Source organism: Lepisosteus oculatus, chromosome 11 (assembly GCF_040954835.1).
Source record: "Lepisosteus oculatus isolate fLepOcu1 chromosome 11, fLepOcu1.hap2, whole genome shotgun sequence".
NCBI classification, from domain to species: domain Eukaryota; kingdom Metazoa; phylum Chordata; class Actinopteri; order Semionotiformes; family Lepisosteidae; genus Lepisosteus; species Lepisosteus oculatus.
The window spans coordinates 11089195-11102936 of NC_090706.1; the positions used below are offsets into that span (position 1 = coordinate 11089195).

The window sequence follows — 13742 nt, forward strand, 5'->3', positions numbered from 1 at the left end:
ACACCAAGATACGTGCCCTGGGTTTTTCAAAATTTGTCTCTTGTGACAAATGAAAGAATAGTACAGAAGATTAACTCATATTCTCCTTGAACCCACTGTAATTAAATCTGGGTTTTGATATCAGAGATGAAATGCATAGAACTCAGTCTGATAAATTATTGAGGCAGCCAGGTACACTTGAATACCTGCCTTTGAATCTGGCTTGAAAATGCATTAGATGACGAAAATCCTCTTTCTATCGAACCGTGTCCCATTACCTATTAGGGGGTTTGCTGTGCCTCTCTGTTTAGCACAGCTCTACACGTCGGATAACAGTATAAAATACCTGTTTCCTTTCTCCAAGGCCTGTAGCTCTTATTGATTTAAAAAGACATGATAAAACCTGCATTAGACTGACATTGTGTGTTTCTTTCTTTTTTGCTCACTTCTACTTATACCAGCGCGAAATCTGATTTTGTTTTTCAGATTTTGCAGAAGTACAATGAGGAGAAGAGCACTGCCTTTCTGTATTTCATTTTGTCTCCCATATGCCTACGTTTCAACCTTCAGATTGGTCGCACAGACATTTTGTTTTTCTTTAAGTCCTCAGCTGGGAGAGACACGAGTGAAGCACATCTCTTGGTTACATGCTGATCAAGTGATTAGTTCAGCCAGGGCCCTGAGAGCACAGGGGAGAAAACTGAACTCCAAAGGCTCTCTGGAGCATCAGCCGATCAGATATCTCCTGGCCCTCTTCTCCTGCTGATCCACCAGGCAGTGATGGCCAACTGCAGATTCCTGGATTCTCGTGATCGACTGCCTGTTACCCTTCCCCAGGTCCTCCAACAACAGAACACAAAGGGCTTGACTGGATTCCACCTAGGGAAAGAGTTCAATGTGGCAGACAGGGCTATTTTATTTTTATTTAATGTGTGAAGGTGAATCACAATCAGGCAGAGCCATTAAAACACGAAAGCCTTTTTGATCAGCCCCTCACTCTCCTCCCCATGTTATGTGCTCCTCTGGGACTGGACAGCTCCCCCTTTGTCTTCTTTCCTTTTGTCTTTCAGAGTTTGTGGAGGAGCAGCACCTGAATGAGGCCGCTGAAGATCACCCAGGGCCCGGCTGTTCCTGAAAAAACACAGCCCCCTGGTAAGTAGCAGCTGAAGAGCACTTTATGCATGTTCTCAAGGCTCTTTTTAATTATACTGTACTTATATGATAAAAGGTTCATACACAAATGAACCTGTGAATTGTGTAGCACATGCTCATCAAGGAGTCTTTTTGCACATTTACACACTCCTGCCAATGTTTTTCAAGGTTGGCTGCCCTACCCCTGTACTGACACCCCTGTAATCAGTGGATACTGATTGGTCACATCCCTGAAACTCAGAGCTCAGTCACGTCCCTGCAGCTCAGACCTCAGTGTCTCCCTGCAGCACAGACCCCAGTGTCTCCCTGCAACTCAGACCTGAATGACTCCCTGCAGCTCAGACCCTGGTGTCTCCCTGCAGCTCAGACCTCAGTGTCTCCCTGCAGCTCAGACCCCGGTGTCTCTCTGCAGCTCAGACCCCGGTGTCTCCCTGCAGCTCAGACCTCAGTGACTCCCTGCAGCACAGACCTCAGTGTCTCTTTGCAGCTCGTGCTAATCTCAAAGTCTTAACGTGTATTTTACATTTTATTGTGCTTGTCTGTAGTGCTTTGAGATGGTAGTAAAAGTTATTGTACTAAACCAGAATTCTGAACTGCAGGCATGCTGTTTCGCATTAAGTTAAAATCCAGTCAACTGGATCAGCTAAACTAGATTTTCCCATATTTAGCCATTCTCTACAGTCTCAAGCCTTAAGATCCTTTAAAATCAATTTACATTTTAAAGAGGGATAAAAATCTGTTGGACTCTGGATTACGAATTCTCCAGTTGGGAATCTGTTAAATCATTCTCTTCCTGATGCTGTTTCTGGAGAATCTTTTTTTCAGTTTGAGGAAAACTGTCAGGATTAATACCAGGCTCTGAAGAAATGTCCTCTATAGGCAAGATTAAATAAACTAAATCTCATGAAATGAGGGGTATTCTACATCTTAAAAATCATCTCCTGATTGATTGATTGGTTGATTGATTCTCTGTTTCTGTAAGGGGCTGTGGATTACCTGCTGAGGCTGAGGACTGCTTTGGTGGCTCCTGAGACCCTGCAAGAGAGATGAACACCATGACGACATACTGAAAGTATCCCATTGACAAGACAGAGCATACGGTATCTCATTCACATTACAATCCAGACTTACGTTGTACAGGTCCAATCGTGAGGATGTCAATGAAGGGAACTGATGCTGACCTCTTTGCTGGACATGACTTCAGGGGAAAGAAATGGAGAACACAGTCAGTATATTAAACTGCTTTTAGTCTAGTATACAAAGTGGCACTTTTATGTCCCATACCTACAAAATATTTTACAATGTGTAACCTCTGCATACTTATGAGTAATCAGCGATCACAATATTAGGACCCCACTGCATGCTGATTTGGGCTTGTTAAAGTAGAAGGAACAACTTGAACAGACATGATGTGTCGGCTCTTTGCACAAAAGAGATTTAACATGATTTTCGTTTGAGGCTGTAATGAGAATAGCCATTTGTGGGGTTGAAATTCACATTCCACTGAGATCCTTGGATTGTTCTGGCTAGATGAACATACAGTTTGTAAGGTGATGTAAGTTACCTTGGTTGCACAAGGTATGCATGTCTTGACTGACTCCTGTTACAGTGGAAGGAAAAGGGATAGCAGTTTGGGCAATATGATCCCTGCTGCACTCCAACACACACCATTTCCAGCACTGCCTGGTGCATCAAAAAGTGTTTCCTTTATATACAACTATGTTACTTTTAGGTGGATCACATTATCCCAATATTGTAGTAGTCTCAGGTTGCAGTTATGGACATCCTTCTGGGTTTTAAAGCTGTCTTCTTTCACAGACTAAAGACAATGTTTATGTTGACCAATTTAGGTATATAAGGACTGAAAAGACCAGAAGACACCTATTTAAAAAAAAAATGGTTCACAACTGTACTTAGTTGCACATTCACTGCATTGTATTTTTATCATGAACCAAAGAATGTATTTCTGAGAGTAAGCCTGACAGTGAACTCAAGTATGGAGAGTGCTTTACATTTTGGATCACACAAAGTGACATTTCCACACCTGTATCTCAGAGTACAAACGAGTGCAGATGTTGAAGCTTGTGTAAAGTCCCTGGAGTTTGTGCACTGTGAAGGGAAACGCACAAGAGCTGCCCATGACGAGATCATGTGTACTCACTGGTTTACAGGAGGCCATTGTGCTGTCACACACCGTGATTGCACAGTGCAGGAAGACGGTGTCGTAGTTTCCGATGAATCTGAACAGCTTGGCTGAGAAAAGGGCTTGAAGGGAGACTCCGTTTTCAGGCACAACCACAGAGGCGAGCTCAATGGGGCACCTGGGAAACCGTGGCATACATGCAATGAACGATACACAACTGAAAACTCCATAACAGCATTTCTCTGCTTTATATAACATCCTTGCATCCACTTTCTAACTGCTTCTTTCAATTCAGGATCGCAGGGGAGCCTGTCCCAGCATTCAACGAGCACAAGGCAGGATACACCCTGGACAGCACACACAGTGGAAAAACAAACACACACACTCACGCTTGGGCCAGTTTTCCCAGATGACAATAAAGGTACCAGTATGTTTTTGGACACAGAAAGAAAGCAGAGCACCTGGGGGAAACCCATACAAAGACAGGTAGAACATAAAATACACAGATAGCACGCCAGAAATGGAAGCCAGGACCTCAGCACTACAAGGGAGCAGTGGTTACCACTGTGCGACTGTTGCTCCTTTATATACTGATGGAAAAAAGAAACGCTACGCCTCCTCCTCCACACTCTGGCCCTCCCGTCTGCCTGGAACAGGCTGAAGAGTGACTCTTCTGTGAAGAGGACCTGATGCCACTGTTGACGAGTCCATCGCAGCCTCTGTCTGGCCCAAGGCAGTCGGGTGTGATGTCTAGGAGGTGTGAGCAGAGGGCCTCTGACAGGTCACCTTGCTCTAAGGCCAGTAGCATGGAGCCTTACTGCCCTGTCACTGTCTGCTGGCAGTTTCAGCAGCAGTAAGGGTGGCAGATCTGAAACGATATCTCAGATGGACCAGTCTGATGTGTCGGTCCTGCTCTGGCGTGGTCACTCGAGGGCGACCAGATCTTGGATGGTCATCTATCCTGCCGGTCTGCTGAAACCTTCTCTACAGTTGGGACACAGTGGAGCGGCTTACTCCATAGTGTCTGGCAACGCTGGCACATGACATGCCTGCCTGCAGCATGCCAATGGCCCTCTCCTTTGCTTCTGGTGACATTCGAGGCATTATGGAATGCACAGAAAACTGACTAAGTGTGGCCTTTTTCTTGCAGTGACCTACAGTAAGCTTTGAATTAAGGCCTTTTTAAAGGTGACCTGATCAGGCATTGTTCTACCTGGACCTCGTTGGGTAAAAGTGGACCTAACGAGCTTTCATTTGATTGGCAAGTTGGAATGCCTCACTGAACAAGCTGTATTGCTGGTCAGAGGGCTTAAAATAAATTGACAACTTTCTGTGAAAGTACATAAGCTATAACTATAGTATTCTCATTCCAGGAAAAGCTGTGTTTTCTTTTTCCATCAGTATATAATGTATGTATTATAATAACAAAATCTCTCATTTAATTACACACTCCCACATGTATAATAACACGCTCTCATATTTGTATAACATGCTCTGTTATTTATAACAACACTATCATTTGTATAAGTCTCTCATAATTAAAAATATGTAGATCAGGTGGGTAGCTGCGTCAGCATGCGTAGGCTGCAAAGGAACAAGTAATAAGTTTATTCCATGCTGAAAAAAGGAAGCATGGAATAAACCTATTACTTGTTCCTTTAAAAATATGCTCCCCCTTGTGTAATAACATGATGTCACATTATGTCACAGTTATCTGCAATCTTGAGAATTTATAAACCTTGGTTTAGTGTGTAGACAAGAGGCTTTTTACACTATTGGTTTTACTCAGTGAAACATAAAGAAACATTAAGATCTCTGGTCTTTTAAAGCAGCAGAGATCAGAACAAATCTTCTAAGTAAATTTATTTTCATTAGACATACAACCTAAAAAGTCTGATGTATATTTGCAAAAACAGTGTTCTTGCTGTTTAAGATTGTGTTCTCAAGCACACACACACCAGTATAAACCACATAATGTACATGTGCACAAGCATACATATACAGTATATGTACATGCAAACACAGACAGGCACATACAGTACGCCAAGTGCATGTCAAGGATTGGCCAGTCTGATCCACTAGTTCTCAGGGAGAGGGCTGCTCTGCAGGGAGACAGGGAACTCTGGGAATGTGGAGGCCCAGCCTACAGACCTGTTCTGGATCAAGAAGAAGTGAACGGGGTCCAGAGCGTCTTCCGAGGGGGTGGCATAGCAGTCCTCCAAGACAACTGCAAATCTGTCCTCCTTGATGTCCTCCACGAAGACCCCCACAAACAGTGGGGCCATTAGGGGCAGGTTGACTTCCCCGGCGGGGTAGGGCTCAGTGTAGCTGGAGTTGCGGTACAACGACATGGTGGCTCTGGTCCAGCCCAACCCCGAGACACGCAGCTCCACCGTGCTGCAAGACACAGAGCCAGCCCAAGTTTTAGGTGTGCACGAGATACCACAAGGGCTTTACCCAAACTCTTCCAAAGCTGTTTCAATCTGTTTTTCAGATCCTTAAAAAATGATTAGCACAAAGGCGGTGCTTTAAAAGCCACATTCACAAATTGTGTTCAATTTCATATTCATTTTCCTTTTCACTAATATAATAGAACATTAAAAGACTACAATTAACCACTTGGCTCTCCAAGTCTGACTTAATTAAGTGAATCTACACAGTTATAGCTGTTTCCCTACTCCCCTCCCACACAAAGAAAGAATAAAACAGGTCTCAAACTTGCCTTAAAGATGAATTGGAGCTTTACAGTTACAGAAATTTTACTCCTTGCCAAACAGATGCTCAGGCCCTAAACTTCTAACTGGAATTGACTGAGCCCAATCTGTATTCGATTTGGCTCCTGTGTTGTTAACCTCTTTATTAGAAACCACCAATCTCAGAGTTATAGATTAAGACATAGCTACCAAGCACAAACTCTGATGACCACCCAGATCTTCCTAGCAGATTAGGGACAACATACTTTTGCTAATAACCCTAAAATATCTGACCATCTCCTGTCTCCAGATCCATTCGGCGAACTGTACAGGGACTGCACCAAATGTACTGTTCTGAAAGCACATTATCACTACCCAAATAACTGTCTTTCCAGTTTCCACCTGCCAGCAAACATCTGAAACTAACGAAGAGGATCTAGACAAACGAGGAGTGATGTGGTTATTTAATGTGGGAAATCAAATAGTGCCTTTCACGCAGTTGTCCTGGCAAGGCTAAAACCATTGAACCCATAGCACAATATTCCAAACCCAGCATGAAGGGCAACATTCATCCACATTACTTTAGCATATTCTGGATGCCTTGTGAGAAGAAAAAGTAGAAAACAAGATCATTTTAAGCATAATTTGCCAAAGCCCATCAATTAGACACCTGCAGTGGGACTGGGAGCACACAGTGACTCTTCCCTGGACAGGGCATAATACACCGCAGTGATATTAGAAAAGGGACAGCTTAGATGTTGAATTACATTTTGGCAGGATGTGTTTCAGAGGAGGAAACTGGACTCAGGCATGAAGAAAACGTGCAAGCTCCACACAGACAGGCTGGCAAGGCTGGACTCAGGAACCCAGGAATGTAGAGCTGTAAGGGAGTCAAACCCAGCACCAAGGCTTACATTCAACTCTTTAAAAACTTACGTTTTAATGGGCTTGACAGCAACCTCGAGGCTCGTCTTCAGGTCCAAAGGATACGCGCAGGAAAATGGGATGCTGACTCTTGGAACCAAGAAGACATTGCCCACCATCTTCCCTTGGATGCTTAAGGCGTTTGTGTAGATGGCATGAGTGCCGTTGGTCTGAAATGAGAGGGGGAACAAAACAATTCACCAAAGATCACAGAGGCGGTTCAGGCTTGCCCTTAACCGAGATCTGAGACTCTCCTCCGTCTGCGCCTGCACAAGAGTTCAGAATGGACTGGGAGGAGTGCTCTGGGTCCTCACCGTCAGGTTGGTTCCACACTCGCCCTCCCTGCGGCCCATCGTCAGCCATGCCATCCCACCCTGCTCCCCGTGGCCCCGACAGCTGCTGTTCGCCAGGTGTGCAGACGAGGTGTTCAGGCCCCTGGCCTCTAACTGGCATTTCATGAGGCCGATCTGTATGAGATTTGGCTCACACTGAAGCTCCGGGGTGAGGTCTGACATTTCTGGAATTGCACAAACATAAAAAAACAATATGCTGTGATCCACGTCTGGGAATGGTAGGAGGTGTAATTCTGGTCTGAATCTCTGGTCTGATTGTATGGATAAACCACGGGATCTCTTGTTTCTGATCTGGCAGAATTCCTCTACATAGACGTTGCACACACTTACCATCATTGGCTTTTGAATCTTCGCATTCACAGCTCCACTTGCCTTTGTCATCAGATCTACAGGTTTCGTATTCTTTACAGCTTGCACACACAGCTGTATTCACATCTGAAAGAAGAGAACACCCCAGGAGTCTGAAATCACATCGCCAAAAACAGGCCACCATATTCTCAGGAAAATTAGAGAGATTCCTTTTTCAGCTACAGTAGATCACAGTTGTCTTACATTTTACAAATATTCTCTAAACTTCATGGTAGAAGACAGAAATGAGTGTCAGACAGTACCTGCGCAGTAGACTAATGAACAGCCATTTGTGCTTTGAATCTTGTACACGAAATATCCTCCTGGACAGGCTTTAACATGAACTGGATGTCGAAAATTGCAGCAGCCACCAGTCCAGTGGCCACAGGTCTCCCGGCTCACCACTCCGTCTTCTGGCTGTGGATGAGCGCCATTGAGCCACACGGGGGCGTGTGTTCCACATTTGTGAGTGGGAACACAGGATTCGGGCATCTGCACGCCGGCTGGCCCTAAAAACCGAAACCAGCCATTCAGATTACTGTCACACCTGAAGGTGCCGTCTGTGTAGTTGGTGGCGCGCCAGGGCTCGTTCAGCACGGCGTAGTGCCGGCAAGGGTCGGCGCAGTGGGAAGAGCCGTTAATCTGCAAGCAGTCTTGCCCCGCTGGGCACATCTGGCCGGAGCACATGAACGTCACGGAGCGGGCGCTGCGCTGCCGGTCGCCCCGCGCCAGGCAATGGAACGAGCCGGCTGCGTTTTCGCAAACGTAAGGGGAGGGGCAGGTCTCCTCGCGGCCGGCGCACTGGTCCACGTCGGCACACCCATCCTGGCTGGACCACTGTTGGCCCGGGGCACAGCACCGCAGGCTGCTGCTGCACTCCTTGATGTTGTAGCAGCTGGGGCCACTGCCCACGAAGCCTTCCCTGCAGCTGCATGTGACAGCCTGGGAGGAGGGCTCAGGGTCCGAGGGAGGCAGGCAGATGGCGTTGTCCGGGCAGTCTGAGCAAGTGCTGAACGTCCCTGCCAAAGCAAAAACAGGGAATACCTGAGCACTCCTGAAGTAATTATGGACAGTACATCAGGAGCCTTCCTGTGTTGGTTGCAACTTGAAATAAACAAACAATTCATGCAATGGCACCTTCTGAAAGAACCAAAAAGTCAATCATGGAGAGACTCGGGTTGATCACAGGCACTGAAATGAATTATGAGGCAGAAGACTGCACCGCCAGCTGTGCAGTTTGTCTGAAAATTGAGACAGTGGGCTGCCAACAGATGTGTTTAACAAGATCCACATCAACACCTGTTCATATTGTTTCAGAAAGGAGATAGCCCATCACGAGCCACTCATGAGCCCACCAAGATACATGTTTTAACCACTAAGATCTTTTTTTTGCTTTTCTCATGTGCATATTTATGCAAGAAGGCGAATTGCTTTAAGCAAAGCCTGATTCTGACGATCTGCACCATACCTGTAAGGTTAGCACAGAAGGCACCAGTAGACAAAAAAAGGAGTAAAACCAAACGCCTTATCACCAGCATTCTTGGTTTTCTTAAGACCAGCCTTAAATTCTGCTGTTGTCCAAACCTGAGATGAAAAAGAAGCAAGACTCAGATGAGGAGTTACTGGAAGAGATGTCTGTTTCGTCCATTGAAATTCTCATGGCACTTAACGTGAGGAACATCTGAGCTGTTAGCATGAATTTTTTTCTTTGATAGGTTATACTAAGCACATATTTGTTTTTTTAAGTGTAAGCAACTAGATTAACACATACTAAAGGACATTAAATTCACCTGTAACCTGATTTACATACAGTAGGTACAGTAGGCGACTGTGGTTGCCTTCCATTCCACAGTGAAATCACTTCCATCACTTACAAAGAATTATGCTATTTACAATTTTAAAAATCTATCACTCTAGTTAACACAGAAGCCTGACACTTTGTAATTATTACTGAGGGTTCCCTTAACATTGTTTCACAAAACTGTTTAATAGGCTTATGATAAATATAATTAGTAGAAACGGTTCAAGGTTACAGTTGTTTAATTTAAAACAAATACACTCAGTTTTCAAACATCTGCTCCATCTGTGTGTCTTGCGATTCTGTTTCTGTCAGCTGTGGTTTACCTGGAAAATACACAATTTATGGACTGTAGCATGCCAGATACAATTATTTTAAAATTATAATTTAATATGCCTCCCTGGGTGAATCTGATTGAAATCCAGGTAACGGTAATTTGAACACCACAAAATGATACTGACATCTAGAATCTGACCACAGCGCAATTAAAATTATTGTTAGTAGATGCTTTCTGTAATAAATACAAGTATTTGTATGATGTACAGTACCTCATGTCTTGCTTTCTACATGACTGACACACATTTTGAACATGTAATAAATACTTATTTTAAGATCTTAATTTTCTTAAATTGGTCTCCCGGAGTTAGGAACTTACCTGTAAGCAGTTGTGCTTCGTCTTTCTTCTCTCCACAGGGTTAAATACCAGCTCTCTGAAGTCAACAGGTGGTGTTTTACCCCTGGTCACAACACTTATCTTTCTGTGATAAAGTTCTTGGCGAATTGTCTGCACTGTAGAGAAATAAAAAGCCAAAGAATTTCATTTGACTAGGTCACTAGCTCTTACTACCCCTGGACTCATCCCACTGTCACCATGGTACAGTGGTACCATCCCACTGGACCACTTTACTCTGAAACAAAAACTGAATGAAAAAGGCACATTCTGTTAGGGACCACATTTATTTCCCATGTGTTCTTAGTACATTGAATTCTCTATACTAGGAATCGGTGCTGTGGTATTGTAAATTCTGTTCATATTTCAGACTTTTGTTTATGCAAACGTTAAAGGGTCTCCAGATCATCAGTATTAAAAACAATTTGTTCTCAATTGGCTTACCTGCTAAATAAAGGGTATTATTATTGGAGGTGGTGTTGCTGCATTACACAAGCAAACCTTTAAACCTATAGGAATAATGAGGGGTACAATCTTCTGCCTTCCAAAAGGCTAAAATATTCCCATAAGCATAACGCTCACGTTTATTTGTTTTCTTAATTCCTGATTTTACCAGGTTGTGAAAACTCTTGTACCTAACCTGTAACTTAAGCTTAAATGAAGTGAAATATCATGATATCTTTAATATGGAAATAAATATTTCATTTGACATGGAATATGACATTTTGAAAAGATGTTTACTAGGGGTTTTTTTTATAAAGATTGGCATATTTTAGTTCATATATGGTATTTTAGGTTTTGAGAAAATAAATAATGTCTATCTTTCAAAATTACTTACATTTTCAAGGCACTTTTTACAGACGTTTATGTTTACTCCATCAGGGAAGAAGGTGGCTCTGCTTTTCTGATGTCCACTCACAAGTGGATTTTGAAGTGGGAAAATGATACATTTGTTTCACCCACTCTGGATGTGTCCTGATAAAGGTTTCAGCAGAAAATCATGCCCATTTATTAGGACATACTGTAACTAGTTGTTGTTCATAGGTGTCATGTGCTCTTATCCCACGGTTCTGGCACAAAATAAAATCTCGTTAAACAAGGTCTCGTTAATGGTACACCACGGACGTACAAGCTGTAGGCTTGCTGACAAACAACTTGTATAAAAACAAGGCGAGGTGGAGACAGAGGGGAGGCAGGTGGAAGCTGTCTCAGCTTCGACCCTGACCTTGTGCTGAAAACAACAGCACCTTCCTGTGTCCCAGAACACAGGAGGAAACAGTGATTGAGAACACCACACAATCTAGTCAGGACATGCTCTTTAACAAACATTTTAAACACTCAAAATCAAAACAATGTTGAACACAACAATACACAATCCTGCCCTTGCAGTACTGGGGTCCCCAGTTCAATTCTGGACCTGTAGTGTTTCCTCCCACAGTCCAAAGACATACTGGTGGGTTAATTGACCTTTGGTAAAATCGGTGTCGGTGTTTGTGTCTCTGTGGGCCCTGTGATGGGCTGGCATCCCGTCCAGGGTGTATCCTGCCTTGTCCCTTGTCCTTGCCCAGGGATAGGCTCTGACACCTCTGTGGTTAGAAAATGGAAGGAATACATAATTCTGTCACTTACTACATGGTTACAGGAAACCAAGTTTTGGTTCTGGTACATGTAAATAAATAAAGGAAAGGTTAAAAATAAGAGATCAGTAGGCTCATAATGCTTTTATGGTTGGTCATTGATCCCAGTCATTCATAAAGCTGTTGCCTGAAGAATGTGTTTGAGCAGGACACTGTGTTGTAGGTGCTGTCTTTTGGATGAGACATTAACCAGAGATCATGACTACTGGGTCAATGAAGATCCCTTGATGCTGTTAGGAGTAGGGTGAGAGCAATATCGTTAAACCTCACTCTTAATAATAATTCTTAACACTTCTTTGGGATCCTTAAAGATGAGTAGCTTTATATAAATGCAAGCAAATAATTCTAGTTAGTTTTTGCAAACAATGTCTACTCTTTGTTGTCAGTTTCAGTTTTGATTCAGTTTCTTGTGTTCTTGTTTTATCGTATCGTTAATCCTGATGAAGTCGTAGGGGCTAATGTCATCAGCGATCCACACAGGATGATTTTTTTTATCCCTTTGTATACTACAAAGACTGCAGTCTGTGTGGGTCCTTATGCCTTACTATAATGGCAGGGACACTATAAAAAGAAGATGTCCTTTAATAACAATAATGATAACACCTTTGGGGGTGTTAATCTGAGTTTCCTGGCCAAATTCCCCCTGGCCTTCCCCACTCATGGCCTCCTAATAATCCTCATCTATGATTTGGCTTCATTACTCTGCTCTACTCCGCACTGGTAGCTGATGTTTGGTGAGCATAGTGGTGTACTTCCAGTACACCATCCAGATAGGTTCTACATATTAGTGGTGGTGGAGAGCAGTCTCCATTACCTGTAAAATGGTATGAATGGTGTGATCACCCATGACATACTGTAAGACATTCTAGAGCAGGAGTTTCCTGCACAGGTGCTGGTTAGACTTAGTCCAGTAAGTCTTACAGGTCACCCTAAATGACCTGTTTTTTAAATTTAGAAAACCTTTTTTAATTCGGAATTTATTGATCAATTAAGCAAGCAATTTATTTATTAATCTTAAGGGAACTGTGGTCCTAGAGGGTTGAAGAATTACCGCTTTTTGTCATAAATTAATTTTGAATTAATTCTTTAATTTTGAAAATTATTAGTTTAAGTAATCACAACTAAATTATTCTGGCTCTTTAGAAACGTGATGGTCTAGTGGTTAGCTGTAAATCTGCAGAAATGAGACTCCGGGAACAAGGTTGGAGACCACAGTTTCAGAAAATGCGTCCTAGTTACCCTAGTAGCATATGCCCCCTAGTGGTCTTTTTTCATTCTTGCACGTTGCAAAGCTCATCAACCAAATACGCGTCCTTACAAAGATGGCCGCTACCGCCCTGCCAACGCCGGCGACTGCTTTATACGTCAGAGGAAGCGCAGTTCCTTTAATTACGTGTACTCCATACGGAAGAATACGTCATCTTAAAGGCAAGCAGTGTGAGTTGGAAGTCTACAACAAAATCTCTTTTTGGATAAGCAAAGTGAGTTACGCATTGCGTTGTTTTATTTAAATGAACACTCGTTATGTGTGTATTTGCCATATATTTGATGCGTTTTAATTTCTTAGCAGTTCGAATGGACTGCAATGGCTGTACAGCTTTTGAATGAAATGTGGGGTACAGAATTGAATTGAACTTGGTTTAGAGGTAAATGGTTTCTGTACAGTAATTCCAAGACAGATTGATACAAAACGGTTGCAATGTTAAACCCTTTTCACATGACGCGCCTTTTTGTCTACATTTTCCTCCGGATAATTTACAAACGGAGCCAAGCTGACGTTAGGACTTTAGTAGTTGGCGAAGGCAGGGTCTGGCAAACTTTTAAGATTTCATTGACTAAGCTGGGTTTCTTCTCTTGCCTCAACACTGAAAAACCACAAACGCCCCAGAGTTGCTTTGTAATGGATATTCGTGGGCAATATTTATGATCAGGTTGTTATAGGTTGTGAGATCGGCTTTGATGGGATCACAGTATTCTGATTCCATAGAACAGTAAAACAAGCTACATATTGAGCTACTGTATCAGTGCCGTATAGTAGCTGAGAC

General features: G+C 43.2%; 2 protein-coding genes across 3 annotated transcripts in view; one reads left to right on the top strand and one right to left on the bottom strand.

Annotated features, from left to right (window-relative positions):
• Positions 1-1023: 1023 nt before the first annotated feature.
• Positions 1024-9412, bottom strand: LOC107077595 (uromodulin-like). The gene is made up of 10 exons (XM_069195572.1): positions 9061-9412; positions 7856-8611; positions 7575-7679; positions 7206-7408; positions 6904-7061; positions 5426-5671; positions 3293-3452; positions 2263-2329; positions 2128-2166; positions 1024-1110 (listed from the first exon to the last, which is right to left on the bottom strand). Exons 1-10 carry the CDS (start codon positions 9128-9130, stop codon positions 1046-1048), a joined length of 1869 nt encoding a protein of 622 aa, XP_069051673.1. The 5' UTR covers positions 9131-9412; the 3' UTR covers positions 1024-1045.
• The window catches only part of dhdds (dehydrodolichyl diphosphate synthase), a 31429-nt gene continuing 18731 nt past the window's right edge, over positions 1045-13742 (top strand). The window contains exons 1-2 of one of the 2 annotated variants that reach the window (XM_015349073.2): positions 1045-1131; positions 2114-2231. The gene's annotated coding sequence lies outside the window, so the exon portion shown is untranslated. Of the gene's footprint in view, positions 1132-2113; positions 2232-13097; positions 13179-13742 lie in introns of those variants that run through there. The other variant, XM_006631515.3, reaches the window with a different exon arrangement.